This window comes from Euprymna scolopes, chromosome 6 (genome assembly GCF_053919585.1).
Source record: "Euprymna scolopes isolate OS-2025 chromosome 6, ASM5391958v1, whole genome shotgun sequence".
Taxonomy (NCBI): Eukaryota; Metazoa; Mollusca; class Cephalopoda; order Sepiida; family Sepiolidae; genus Euprymna; species Euprymna scolopes.
Window position 1 is genome coordinate 38,037,379 of NC_136487.1, and position 15,910 is coordinate 38,053,288.

The 15,910-nt window shown below is 33.9% G+C and overlaps 1 protein-coding gene across 1 annotated transcript in view; it reads right to left on the reverse strand.

Annotated features, from left to right (window-relative positions):
* Positions 1–15,910, reverse strand: part of LOC145277613 (ATP-dependent RNA helicase TDRD9-like) — a 228,291-nt gene that overhangs the window by 29,282 nt on the left and 183,099 nt on the right. The window contains exons 30-31 of the mRNA XM_080129144.1: positions 11,888–12,022; positions 2,873–3,004 (exon numbers count right to left, since the gene is read on the reverse strand). Of these exons, the coding sequence (XP_079985270.1) occupies positions 2,873–3,004; positions 11,888–12,022 (267 nt within the window). The remainder of the gene's footprint in view (positions 1–2,872; positions 3,005–11,887; positions 12,023–15,910) is intronic.

The window sequence follows — 15,910 nt, forward strand, 5'->3', positions numbered from 1 at the left end:
TGATATGACAAGAACACATTCAAAATGAATGTTTCTGTTTAGAGTACAATTGAAGCATGATACCTGACTTTTGCATTTTAAATGTTAAGCCATTATATATAAAAATAATTTTATAAAATCAACAGTAGGTTCTCTACAGTGCAATGTTGTACTGTTGTAGACTACAATATATTGTAAATTTAATCACTGCAAGAGAAATGTGAGGGTCCCCAATCAGAGCTGGCAATCAATCGATTTGATTGAAAAATGGACTATTTCATTGATTTTGATGACAACAAAAATATGGGAGTGTAAAGCATTTGCTGAGCCTCATTCAATCCGGGACAACATTGCGTCACCCTATTCTTAACTATACGATAACGTGATACAATCGGCAAAATATGGATGATTGAACGCTTAAAAATTTTTTAAATCCAAGACAAGGCAACAGAAAAATAGAGACAGCTAGGGGGTAACACCTGGCAAAAATACGGATGCAAAAAGTCAAGATGCAGACAAACAGGGGTTTGCGAATAATTTCATTATCATGTTTAACATCTGTTTTACATGTTGGCATGTATTCCTCTGTGGTCATCCATTCTTTCAGCATAGCCATTAAACATACCATTAAAATATCCTCTTTGCATACATCTATATATATTGTTTAAATTTAATTTTCCTCTGAGGTCACCAGATCTAAGCCTGTCTTGAAAACTCACATTACACATCCATATCATATCATTCCTCTCCATGCAACACATATCCTCAACCCTTACTGGCTAGGTTTCACTTCCATACATCATTATATAGAGATGATAAAAAGACCATTAATACTGTCTTGTCCTTGACTGGAAGAGAAGTATACATGATTATGAGGTGAACATAAAAAGAAAGCCAAGTGTGATTGTTATGTTGACAAGTTTTATATTTGAAGATCTTCAAATATTTATTAATCATGTTTGGTTCTTTTATTTTATTTTGTCAACAAAACTATTGTCTCCCTTTTAACTGAAAAGATATATTTTTTATATGGATTGTTTGTTCTGTAGGCATGTATTCTGTCAATTATTTGGAAACAATCGATTCAATTTAATGCAAAGAATGTACCCAGACGACTACTACTGTTTTAGGTCAATTGGGATAAAATTCATCCCCAGGAGTGAATTTTGGGTTCTCAGGAGGTGAATTTGCAACCCATTTATGGTTTTAACTTTTTCTTGTTCTTATTCACCGAATTTGGAGTCCATCATCAGCATTAAAAAAAAAAAGGAAATACAATCGTTCATAAGTTGCATATGGATTCACATCCATCATCATAAATGCAGAAAAAAAGATTCTATGAAACCAGCAAAGATGAAATAATATTTACAAAATGTTTATCTTCATCACAAAGACAAGAAAAAACATTTTTTGAACACCTTGGGAAAGACGAAGCTGTTTTCAACAGAAGATTTTAAAGAAAACCAAAAAGTTACTGAAGCTTCGTATGTTGTAGCATTTGAAATAGCAAAGCAGAAAAACAAACACATACAATTAAATTTGATTAAGCCTTGCACTCTCAAAATGGGTGAAATTATGTTTGGAAATGAAATGAAGAAAAAATTGCACTGGTTCCACCATCTAACAGTACTGTTTAAAGGAGGATAAGTGATATGGCCACTAACGTCAAGGATCAAGTTGTATGAGATATCAACTCTTCAGTATTTTCATATTATTTTCAATTCAACTTGATGAATCAACTGATGTGGCATTATGTCCCTAGTTAATGTGTTTGCAAGGTATGTTCACTCCGGTTCATTTAAAGAAGAGTTTCTCTTTTGTTCTTCTCTTGAACTAACTATCAAGATCTCAGATATTCTGGAGAAGGTTTCAACTTTTTTTAATTAAAAAATCTTTTGTGGAATGATAACAGTGAGTGTTGTACAGATGGTACACCAGCTATGTTAGGGACAAAATCAGGATTTCATATATGTGTGTAAAAGGGAGCTCCAAAAGTGAAAGGCATTCATTGTATGATCCATCCTCAGGCATTAGCCTCAAGAACACTTTCAGCTCCCGAAGAGAAGATTTTGGATCAAACAATTCAAAGTGTGAATTTTGTCAAAGGTGGAGCACTCTACTCAAAATTTTTTAAGCAGTTATGTACTGATATGGATGCAGTCCATCATTTGCTTCTTTTTCACACAAATGTTTGTCAAGAGGAAATGTAACTGAGCAAGTGTTTGAGCTAAGAAATGAGCTCAAATTCTTTTTCGAAGGAAAAACAGAATTTTCTGCCTGGCTGAATGAGGAATGATTCATACACATTGTTTATTTGGTTGATAAATTTGAGCAACTGAATAAACTGAATCTTCAGATGTAAGGCAGGAATAAACAATAAAATTTAGATGCCTTGAAGACTTTCATGAGCAAGCTTGAAAATTGAAAGAGAAAAGTAAATACAGAAAATTCCGCAATGTTTGAGAAACTGTCATCTATTTTTAATGTTTTTAATGAAGACAAGACACTTCCATAATTTGCATAAGATAATAATTTTGCACCACTTGAAACTGAATTGAGACAATATTTCCCTGAACTTTGTGATGATGAGTTGGATTTAGTTTGTGGCAGAGACAATGTTTTGCTAATCTTAAAACTGAAATTAATCAGGATTTCATATTAATTTACTTCACCTTAACTAAAAGGGCAGTAGTACTCAGAGCAATTGCATATGCATCAAAGTGCATCAGGCATAGAAAAAATGTTATACTTATATTGAAAGGGCAGTAGTACGATATATTGAAGGCCATACATAACATGTTCAAGATTTGGTTAGAAGCTACTTTGATTTGATCAGATAAGATGGGTAATAGGATAGAAATAAAAGAGTTAGGATAATGATTTTATTCCTTACCGTTCCAGATTTCTGGGCATTTTGCAGTTCTTGCACAAAACCTAATTCTTTCCAGTCCAAAGAGGTTAGTTCTTCTGGGCCAAAATTAGGAGCTTCAGCAGTTTTAGCTCTTTCACGTTCCTCATGATTTTTCTGAAAAAAAAAAAAAAAAAAAAAAAAAAAAAGTTTTAAATAATTTTTTTTCTTTTAATAGTTGTCTTTTATTTAATACAAAATATATTTGGCAACAAACCTTTATTTAAACATGTTTTGTCTTTGCTGCATTAAAAAAACAAACTCTTTTTCACCCTCAAACAAAGCATATTGCCACTTGGAGTATAAGTTGCTATAATTTGGGATTGTGTCTAACAGACAACTGTAGGAAGTTAAGCAGTAAGGTGTCTGTTCACATTACATTAAAGCTTCAGTAGGTTAGTACAATCAGGGAAGCAGGAAACAGGGAAAGGACTCTAAAGTTTAGCAGTCTGGCATCTAGGGACCTCAACAGTGATGGGGTGGGATTTTGATGTTTGTTGAGTTAGTACGGAGTATGCACTTTGAGGGGGGCACAAGTTCTATACAGCACAATTAGTTATGACGGTTCAAAGTTCCTTGAAATTAGAAAATTTGCTAGCACATATTTATAATCGAGAAGTCAACAAAATGAAAAATCATAGCTAATGTTCTGTTAAATAAAAAGTACTCATAATTGAAGAAATAATTCTGGGATCAAACCAGTCTAAATATTAAGCAAAATCCCCCCCCCCCCCATCTGAAAAAAAAAATGTACAAAAATGACAGTTTTATTTCAACAATTAATATATCTACTATTACATAAAAATTACTTATGTGTACGAGTTTCTCATCGGTTCTGAAATGGCTGAGCTTATCTTTTGCAAATTTCACACAAAGCTAATTTATGTCTGGCAGTGTTCTTAGATCTGTATTCTACAGAAATCCATCCAATAAGTATTGAAAATCCAAAAAATATGATCTTAAAAATAGCTCTTCTCTCTTATAAAAAATAATTTTTACAGGGGAATATTTTATGTTACACTGGCAAAAGAGACAATAAAATTTCAGCAAATCATTTCTTAAAAAAACAGATTTATGCTAATCTGGAGATATAGCAAAAGATCCTCTGTTCAAGCCCGGGTGTAACTTCACCAATAAAATAATCCAACTGCTTTCAACCAGACAGAAACGCTGTTTAATAATAGAGCAAAAAAAATCAGTAAAAAACGAGTTAAAGTTATCCATTACTGAAATTGCTGTAAAAACGTATTTGTTGGAAATTGAAGCTTGAAAATTTGCCATTTTACTTATTTTTGGATGAAGAATTTATATATAAAAAAAAAACATTTATTTTCTTTGTAATATCAAAACTTTTTCTAAGATATATATTAATTCAGGTTGATACATTCAGTCTTTAATTTACTAAAAAGAAATTTGTGATACAAAAGGAATCACAAGATTTTTTTCAAGTATTTATTATAAAGTTTTAAACTTGAAAAACTTTAAAATATTCAAAACATTTTTATCTCAATTGGCAATAAATATTTTATAGGCAGATTTAATTGTTCTGTCGTTTTTTCACTTTAGTGATTTGCAATCAGTTTTTTTTATAGGCCTGTGATATTATAAATATATCTGGAACATTTCAAATCCCTCCATTACTGTAAAACACTTTGCATAAATCGTCTTCATTAGTCATAAAATTTTATTCATTACATTCCATACCTAAAGTCGATGGAGAAGTTCCACCAATGCTGTCTGCAAAGGGTTCTGACACAACTCATAGGAGGACTATCGCACCAACCTCAGTGTTCTCCAGGAAACCAACACCAGCATCAAAGCCATCATCATTTAGTAACGAGCTGAGGTGGTTGGGCCACGTTATCAGGATGCCAGATTCCCGGCTGCTGAAACAACTCTTCTAAGAGCAGCTAAAAGAATGAAAGCACACTCAAGGAAGTCAGAAGAAATGATATAAGGATCTTCTGAAAGCAAACCCAAAGAAATGTGGCATGATTATATATGCATGGGAGATCCAAGCCAAAGACAGGAAAATCTGGAGGTATATTATCGCCAAAGGCACAATCACCTTCAAGACCAACTGATGTTTGGACCTCAAGGAGAAGAGAAAGAGGAGCGAGAGAGAAAAACGCTTGCAAGTTAATTGTCCAAATGAAAATTGAACAACAATAGAACAAAGGCAGTTTAAGGCCAAGATAGGCCTTGTCGGCTACCTCCATACACATTCAGAACACCACTACTAAGGTTGCCAAGAGAGAGAGAGAGAGAGAGAGAGAGATTTCCAATCCTCTCAAAATATTCATCATCATTCAATTGAAATCTATCCATGTCATTACATTTGATTACTGCACTGGATGAAGATATAACACAAGTAACATGGCTAATGTAAAAGTTGGTGTCATAATATAAAATAATCCATTATTCTTGATATTGCTAAGTAAAATATCCACAGATGGTTCTTTTACTGTGACTAGTAGTGATAAAAAAATGTGAAAAAAAAAAAAATAGTGTGTGTGTGTGTGTGTGTGGAGGGGGTCTTTTAGTTAAAGAGGGTTAAGTGCTTCACTAACTAGTCTTTATTGTTATCTCTCCCATTTTATTCCAATGAATTTGTATACACATTACATAATAAATACACATATGAATCTATAAATAAAATAAAATTTTAATTAGGGATATTTTTAGGGTGGTCTCTAGAGTAAATGTAGTATTGTCGAAACTGCTAATGAATCTAGCTAAGACTAAGGTAGGCAGAGGGTGACTGCTTATCTTCCAACTTTTAATAGCCTAATTTGTTCAAATATATTTTATACTAGCGGAGAGGGGAGAGGACTTACCTGGTTGTAAAATACGTTTACATATATTTTAATTCATGCAGATTTAGTATTTATTATTATAGAGCAAATTCTCTATTGAATATTCCACCTAATATATAGTACTTACTTCAAAAGATTTTTAAAAAAATGATTTGAGTGCCATCATCTAGAATTGTAACCAAACCATTTAGTGTTCCAGCTGCATTCCCTGCTGTTTGAAATGCTGGGTGGAATGATAAAATTGTCGCTATAGAAAAGACATGATTCCATTTCCATTTGATGAAAACCGGTTTTCTTTTTTTGTAATGGACCATCTACTAGTTGGCCAGTTGTGTACAACTCCCAAGAGTGATAGGAGCTTTTTATCATGTTTAAAAGTGACAATGTTCAATGAGTGAGATGGGAGATGCACCGCTGTGCAACTCATGCTCCCTACTGATCCAATTAATGACAACAGGACCATTGCCAGCACCCTCAAAATGCATTGCTGGATTGCCACAAATAATAGGGATGTGCCCGGGTGATGAAAACAAAGTTTCCAGCGTGTTATGGTCTTTGGTGTGGTTTCAAGTGAGGGTCACATCATACCACCTCACATCTTCAAAGTCGACTTGAATGTCAACACCAAAGTCTACCTGGATGTGCTGAAAAGTGTGGCAGACCCTGAGGGTGGCAGCCCACAAATCCCAAAGAGGACCAGGTCTGGCTTCAGAAGAAGTGCTACAACTATGTACCCTTCTCTCACTGGCCCTCCTCCACCCCTGATCTGAACCTGCTGGACTACTTCGTTTGGTCATATGTTGAGAACATCACCAACATGACCTCCCACAAGACCAAAGCCAGCCTGATCGTCACCATCCACCAAGTATTTGCCGGCGCTTGTGGAAAAGTCATACTCCCAGTTCTGAACCTATATCAAAGCAGTGATTGAGGTTAAAGGTGACTTAATTGAATAGATGTCAGCTCTACTACATCATTGATTTTTTCAATAAAAGTTTTAAAGTTAGTATTGTTTTCTTTAGGACAACATTTTTATCATTCCATCCTATACTGACATATAGAAAAGATTTCAAATTAAACCACTTCAAGCTATGAATGAATTTACGCATATGCAAAAGTAAGAGAAATCTGTCAGCAAGTTGAAATGAACATTTAGCATTTCAATTTGCTGGCATATTTCCGTATGCATTATTCATCCATCCAAACAAAGATTTTATTCCTTGGTGTGTGATTACTATTTCTTGTTAATTTCAGTGTTATGTGACCAGTAGTTTAAGAGTTTATCTGTTAAATATTTACACACACACATCTGTTTTATTTATAGAGACAAATAAATATTATATATAAAATGTATTAGTCTAATCAAAAAAAACATTTTATAATTGAATGCTTGTTAATAGTGTCTGAAAGAATTATGAAAACTTCAACAAGAAGCTGATGGACATTTTATAAATTGTAGCTTTTTACTTATTTTATTATTTTAATAATGCAAATTTATTATTTTAACAATACAACTTTTCAGTAAACAAAGAAACAGGTTTGTTAACATTTATTTATTATTTATTTATTTTTTTTTTTACTCTTGTTCACTCCAAATAAGGCATATTGCCTCTTGGACATTATTTGTGATCATACTTACGAGGAACAATGTAAGGGGATGAGCAAGATGTCTGTTTACATTACATTTGAACTTCTGCATGTCAGTACAGTCAGGGAAGCAGAGAAGGAATTTGAAAGTCTAGCAGTCTGAGGGAGGAAGCTATTAGAGTAGAAGGCTCTCCGGCATATAGGGATCTCTATAGTGAATTGCGTGGGATTTTGTTGCCTAATGGATCAGTCGGGGGTATGTACGTCGAGGGGACACAAGTGTAATGTGGAACTCTCTTCTGTTTGCCTGTTTCCCACCTGACTACAACTTGGATGTCTTCAAGTCCAACAAAAACAAATTCCTGATAAACCGCCCCCTTAAGACACTTTATCAAATCTCTGTCACTAACGATTAGTAAAAAACCTCTGTAATATGTGCATATATTTTTGCAAAAGTAAAATACACACGTGGAAAATGGAGTTGATCTATAGATTTTAGTTTCACTGGTATTTTAAAATCAATAAATATTTATTTTATCAATACTATCAGCAATGGGAAATTTTGTTTTGAACAAAAAGAATTTAAAGAATTTTTCTTTGCAGCAACCTTGGCAATGTCCTCAATGTATTTGTTCTAATTCATGTTGCCTGTGAATGTTACGCCAAACTGTTTAAATGATGTGCTCTTAGGTAGGATGTTATTAGTCGGGGAAATCGGCGGTTGAGAAGGTTTCTTGAAATTGTAAAAGGAAAGCAGCTTAGTATTAGTATCATCAAATGTTATCATCCATTTATGGCCTAATTTCACTACAGACCGAACGTCGTTTTCTAAGGTTTCTACTATTGTCTTGAAGATGTGTACGTTTTTTTTTTTTTACATGGAAGTCACCACTTATCAAGGCCTGGAAGCCATTTGGGGATAATGTACAGTAATCAATGGGATAGTATCGTAGTAATCAGTAGTATTGGAGATTTGATAAAGTGTCATTACTTAAGGGGGCGGTTCATCAGGAATTTGTTTATGTTGGACTTGAAGACATCCAAGTTGTAGTCAGGTATTTCCATCATGTCTATTATAGAGCTGAGTGTCATCAGCACTTATATACCCATCGTGAACATAATTAAAGACCACAGAATTTTCAAGTTACATCATTTTCTCAACACTGTGAGTAAGCTTTCGAGTCTGTGGTATTTTGTATAGTATGGCTACCAAAATACACACACACACACATACACATACAAAGTTGAGTTATTTGTCATACTGATATTGATATTAAAACCCCACTTTTTTCTATTCAGAAGTTAATACAAACTTAATATACTCAGTTATGGATATACAACCATAAAGGTTAACTAATTTTCATATTCCTTGGAAAATAAAAAAAATCATTGATTAATAATTCATTTTTTATGGTTTCTTACTGGATAATTAATTTCATTCAACTATTATGCACAATTCTTTTATGCATATTTTCTACATTGTGCATAATTGCATAGCATTTAGAATGAAAAAGTTCTAGCACACACACACACACATACACGCGTGTGTATGTTTGTGTGTGTGTATATGTATATATATATATATATATATATATATATTTACAGCATCAACTTTTTCCAGGCTTTTGTATGTAGATGATAACGAATAAGGCTGGAGAGCTATATGTTTTAATTTTATTCTAGCTGATGGCATCTAAGTCATATTTTATTTTATTTTTAAACTTTCAAAATCACTACTATATATTGGGTACAATATAATAATCCACAGAGAATTGACTCTATAATAATAATTAATAGAAAATCTTCATAAATTAAAATATATTTAAGATATTTTACAGCAGGGCAGTGCTAGGGTGTCTACTAATATATTATAAAAATATATTTATGGTATGCGAGCTACACAGAAACGTTTGAGTCTCATTCTCAAAAGAAATTGTCAAGCTAAATTCATGAGATAAAATTAATGGAAAAAACTATTACAAATCTAATAAAATAAACAAAAGAATTCACAATTCTGACGGAAATAATAATTCAGATATAATAAAGTTAAAAATGAGGGGAACAAGCCGCGCGCGCGTGTGTGGTCCCCCTCTTGTGCTACATGTGAGATGACGCCTCAAAAAATAGTGAAGAAATGATGAATGTGAGAAGTGTGAAGGGCCAACGTTGCCTTCACATTTTCACCAAGTTTCAGAAAAATCTAATAGATAGAGAAAAAGTTATGGGGTAAAAAATGTCATTTTTTTTTGCAATTTTGAGGCATTTGTGACCCCTTTTGAGCTCCTGGGAACATCGAATCCCATGAAAATGGAAAAAGGATGCAGCTTCATGCCTTAAGACATATATATTTGAATTCAGCTCCATGGAAAACTACTATATAGGTATACATATCAAGTTTTTGAGTAATATGAAAAAAGAGCTCCAAAAAGGAACGTTTTGTTAGCTCTAAAAGTCCCAGAGGGATTCGAACCAGAATCTTGCCAAGGTCACCCATACTGAATTTATTTTACGAACAATAGCCTCCACATTTTGGCCAAGTTTCGGGAAAATCTAATTGGTGGATCAAACACTATGGGGCAAAAAGTGTCATTTTTGGTCATATTGGGGCATTTCTGACCTCTTTTGAGCCCCTGTGGTAGCCGAATCCCAGTGTAAATGGATAACGGTGCAGCTCTGGGCCTTAACACATGTATGTTTGAGTTAACCACCATAAAAAAAACACTATATAGTCAGACATATGAAGTTTTTGTTGAGAAATATGAAAAAAGAGCCATAAAAGAGATGTTTTTAGCACTGAAAGTTCCTGGGGAAGTGAACCAGAATTTTGCCAGGGTCACTCATACTAGATTTATATTAAGAACAATGGGCTTCACATTTTGGCCAAGTTTAAAAAAATCTAATGGATGGATCAAAAGTTATGGGGCAAAATGTGTCGTTTTTGGCCATTTTGAGGCATTTTTTACCTCTTTTGAACTCCTGGGGGTGCAACAGGAATTTTTGTAAAAAAAAAGTATTTTTACTGTGCACATCTATTTAATGATATACAATTTGTGGCAAAATTTCAGGAAAAACTAATGGACGGTTATCTGGCAATAGTCCGGACGCACAGATGCCACTGAGAACATAGGTCCCTCTCCGATAAATCGGGGGGACCAAAAATGTAACTGAACAATAAAGGTGAGCAATAAAAATAAATGTTTATCAAGAAACATAATCTACCAATATACAGCTAGTATACAATTAAAAACCTGAATAGCAAGTAAGATTATATAGAGCAAAGCAGATTAAAATTTTTTAAGATCCAATCACAAATGTTACAAAAAAAAAAAAATAAAAAAATGGAACTTCGATAAAGTTGGTTAATCATGCTTCAATATCAATGCAGCTACATAAAAATAATTTGCTCGATACTTCCGTTCAATTTCAAGAGACAAAGGATACCCCCTGTAAGGGTAGCTGCGCATGTAAGTTTGAGGCAAGGGTTGCGCAATTCTCAACCACACCTCCTGAATCAGCCCTGCTTGAATCCAGTGACAAGGAGAGGTCTACAATGACTGGAAACAATGCCGACATAAGCAGAGCACATGCAGCACCTGGAATTCCCAAATAGTCACCCATTTTAGCACTGACCAAGTTCAACATTGCTTAACTTCGGTGATCTAACAGGAACCGGTATGTTCACGTGATTATATCATATATAAAATTATAGAAAGAAACAAATACATGTAAATCGTTTTCAATTCTACATTTAAATTTTTTTATTTTTACAAACGAGTCACCATTTATCGAGTCTCTTATGAAAGTTTGGCTGGGAGGGGGGGGGGAGATTGAAGCTCATATGAGTACTTGCCATGAAAATAGCGACAGAGCAGAGACAGGCTCGTAACGTCTCTCCTGTGGGGAAAGAGTTTGCAGGGTAGAAAAAAGGGCATCACCTATCAGGTTACAAAGTTAGTTTTGAGCTTTGTCAAAGCAGGACAGGAAGCTCTGCGCAGCTCCCATCCAAATGTGGCAACAGTACTCCATTATAGGACGTACTTGGCTTTTATACAGGTATAGGATTTCATTTTTAGGCTGTAATAAAATATAGATAAAATTAAAACATGTTTTCTTCAGAAGACATCTAGCTTGTTTTTTATTTGTTGCTATAATATTAAAGTAATACTAATTTCCCTAAGATTTTTTTTCTTTATATTTTAATTTAATAAAATACATGTTAAAATACTCATCGGATTTTGAGATTAATTTATGCTCTCATTCTATTACGCTCACCTCTATTGCTCTTTCACTTTCTGTTTATTAATAGTAGAAGAGAATAAAGAAAGAATAAACAGATTGAAACAATCCATTATAAACAAACAGAGTATCACCACAAGCATTAATACTATTAAATCCACAATTGAAGAAAGAGAGAGCAGAAAGTGGCATTTTGTTTTAAATTTTATTTTTTTTTTTAATATTTAACTGGTTTTATAAATTAACACCACCTTGATTCAAACAATTTAAGCAGAGTTCAACAAGGTAACCCCATAGGTCACAATTTTTTCCTAGTATCTTTTTTTTTTTTTCAAGTATGTTTATAATTAAAAAGTTTTACCCGGGATAGGATAGTTTCTTCAGCAACATCAGCAAATCCAAGATTCAAAAGTTCTCGATTGTAATTAATCTGGGAACCAGTCTCTGTCTGTCGAACCAAATCGACATGCAGAATGTTACCCACAACAGAATAGATCTACAATTAAAAAAAAAATAAAAAAAGCATTTTAAAAAGCAAGAAAATTGAAAACCATATTTCTATAAACAAATTAAAATATATGTACAGGGTGGAGTGATAAAAGTGTCGCTATACAGAAAACAATACTACAGCTTGATTTTTAAAACCTTTTTTGAAAAAAGTCAATTCAGGTAATTTGATCATGAAGTAGAGCTGACATCTATTTAATGTAGCCACCTTCAGCCTCAATCATTGTCTTGATATGGGTTCAGAACTGGGAACATGCCTTTTGTACAAGGACTGGCAGGAGCTTGGTGGATGGAGGCAATCAGGCTGGCTTTGATGTTGTAGGAGGTCATGTTGGTGATGTTCTCTCCATATGACAAAACAAAGCAGTCCAGCGGGTTTAGGTCGGGGGAGGAGGGGGTCAGTAAGAGAAAATTTCAAAGTTGTAGCACTCCTTCTGAAGCCAAGTCTGGGTCTCTTCGGACTTGCTGAATCCTGCTGCCACACAGAGGCTCTGCCAGTGGCCACCTGATTGCACCAGAGAATCACCACACTCTTCAGCACATTCAGGTACACTTTGGCGTTGACTTTCAAGTAGACTTTGAAGATGTGAGGTGGCATGATGTGGCCCTCACTTGAAACCACACCAAAGACCATAACTGTGACCTGAAACTTTGTTTTTATTTTCAATATTTACATGAAACAATCCACTTCTATTACAGAGACATTATCACACACTGTCACAATACTACAATCTCACATATTAAGTTATTTTGTCAATTTCTTAAAATTAAACCTAGATAACATTTAAGCTGACAAACCAAATTTTGATCTGACAAGCTAATTTCCATTTGTTAATGTTGTACTGTGTTATCAACAATAAGATAACACACGTAGGTACAGTTTATTTTTTAAAATTATAAGACTAATGAACATTTTTAAATAATCAGCTTAAATTAAAAATCAACATTTGAAATTAAAGAATACAATAGAGATTATCTCACAGTTCTGAATTTGTGAGGTTAGGGCTTATTACTTGTATCACTTGTTTTGATCGAATTATTGTTCTCATCTTTAGTGTTATTTGTGTAATATTTTGGAAAAGACTTGAAAAGCTTTACCAAAAAACTGGCAAGAATGACCAACCACCTTAGATTCCTATGCAGATGCAGTGACCAAAAATTAATACCACTTAGCTTAACCCTGAAACTTCCAGTTTACTCCAGCACACAAAAGATCATAAGGTGAGTTACCTCCCCTTGAGAACCAAATTTTTTTTTTTTCACACGGCGAAGAAACAAAAACAACTCTAAGAATATGAAACCATGTATGTAACCAGTAACTTTATCTTCTTCATTTTCAAGATGCCTGACAACAGTTGGAAACTATGCTGACCGCAATGTTGCACAAATAACAAGATGAGAACAATAGTCTGATTAAAAGAAGCAATAAAGACATTATCGTATTTAAAAATGTACAAACAAATAAAAGGATATCAGTGCATCCTGAGCAACACCAGATAGATACACTTAATACTAATATGCAAAAGAATACTCATTCAATTTCTTAAGTTCTATAATGGTTCTACATGTCGATGCTTCTTCTCTCCCTTATATTACACAAGCGAGGAGTACCCGGCGTTGCCCGGGTGTTTGTAGGTGTGTGTGGTGTTAAATAAAAAAGAAAAGAAACCGGGGGGAGGGGGATGTAGGATCGAAGCCGAAGCCCTGAGGCGAAGTTTGAAAATTAAATCGGCCAGCCAGAATGAAGCATTGTTATAAGCGAATAAGTGAAAGATGTTTGAAAGTCGTCGATCGTTACGACGACGACGACGTAAGCATTGTTATAAGCGAAGTAAGAAAAGAAAATGTTTTAATTAAGCGGGGGGGGGGGAATCAAAACATCGAAAAAAAAAACACAAAAAAAAACTAACGTAAGGCAAACGAATGATGAAAACAGTAGAACGAACACGTGAAAAATGGCTTAAATAAGCTTGTTTCAATATTAAAATTTAAAAAATCGGTGGGTACCCGACAAACGTTACATGAAAAATGGCTTAAATAATACAGGGTTTAATATTTAAATTTAAAAAATCGAAAAAAGAAAAAAAACATCTCACACCACGATTCGAACCCAAACCGTTTAGATAATGAACCAAGGCATTAACTACCTGAGCTAAAGCGACGTATATGAAATTTGTTCGGTTTTTCAACTATTTAAAGTAAATCAGGTCATGACGTCATCTGACGCATGTGTTGTTGACCCCCCACCCCCTGTTGAAAATTGTCGATTTCGGGGTGAAAAAGTTAACGTTTTTCTTTCTCTCTGTTTGCGTCTCTCCCTCTCTCTCTCTGTTTGTGTCTCTCTCTCTCTCTCACACTTCGTCTTCCTTACTCTAAAGAGTGTTACTAAAAAAGAAAATTGCGTCTGGGTTTGTTTTTTTGTAAAAACTTCGATCGTTAATATTTTTTGTAAGCGTATTTTTTTTTTACTTCACATTTTTGGCTTGTTATTTTTCGTTTAACTATTGTATCTAACTATTTTTAATGTGCTAATAACTTTGGTAACGTTGTCATAGCGTAGAAGTTCATAATTTAGCTTGTGTGAGGGTTAAATTTTTTTTTTTCCGATAACAACAATGTTTTTTAAATTCAGACTGCCATTAAAGCTTGCTGACGTCAAGATCACGTGACATGACTCAGCGGGTTTTAAATACAAGTTGACCCAAAATAAACGGCCTCGTGTATACTTTATGTAGAAGAGTTGTCGCCCGTATTTTTTTGGGCAGTTATAAATCAATTTAAAAATATGAAATGTTTAACATTAAAATGTCACTTTTTGCCCCCCCCCCCTGCAGAAAATCGATCAGTTGACACACTTCTGATGGTCCTTTTGGGCCAATTTTTCAATATTTATCATCCGGAGGATGGGGCTTTCATATGAGACCAAGTTTGTGAATTTTTGTTCCGTCGGTCAAAAGTTTTTAGCAGACACACAAACATACATACATACATACATTTTCGCTTTTATATATATAGATGACATTTTTCAATTTCCAAATAGTTTCATCATACCCAAATTCACTCACAAGACTTGTTTTGACCCATGGGGTATGGTTTTCAAGCGTTTGTCAAACATGCCATGACGAGGGAAAGGTGATGGATTTATATGGCTTCCAAAGCTGTTAGTAAAAGTGATGTAATGATCAAATAGAATTTTAAAATAGCATATTACGCCAACTCTATCAGACAGGCCAAAGATTTAATTACAGATTATATTTCAATTTTCCCTCTTCTACATGACTAACTATAAAACGGCTTTTAAGTTTAGTTTACCCATCTATTTTACCTTAGCTTAAAGTTGGAAGGGGGAGCAGATGAATTCCTACCTTTTTCAAAGGTCATAGTAAAAGTGATAAAATGGTCTCAACAGGACATGGTTACCTGCGCCAAGGAGGTTATGCATTTGGTCAAGTTTGTTGGTTTATTAACATATTTGTATATGACCTACTAATCCCATGACTTGACAGATTATTATTTGGTCAAGATATTGATTAGGTTCTAACTTTTATATCCTAAAATTAAATCAGTTCAAAGTCAAATTTCAAGATCACAGACAAGATGCAAGTCAGATGTTGTTCTGTTCATCACAGAAACTTACTACATAGCCTATATTGTAACTAAGTTGTGCATCTTATATGACCTTGAAAATTTTGGTTAATGTCAAAATTTTATCAGAATTTCAACTACAGATTTTTCAAATTTTGATATACGGATATGATCATCTCTGATAACAGTAATAACCATACAAAATTTCAGCCCGACCAAATAAACAGCTTTTCATTTAGCAAAATTTCCATGGCATAACTTTAGGAATACTTTACACAATACAGAGTAGTAA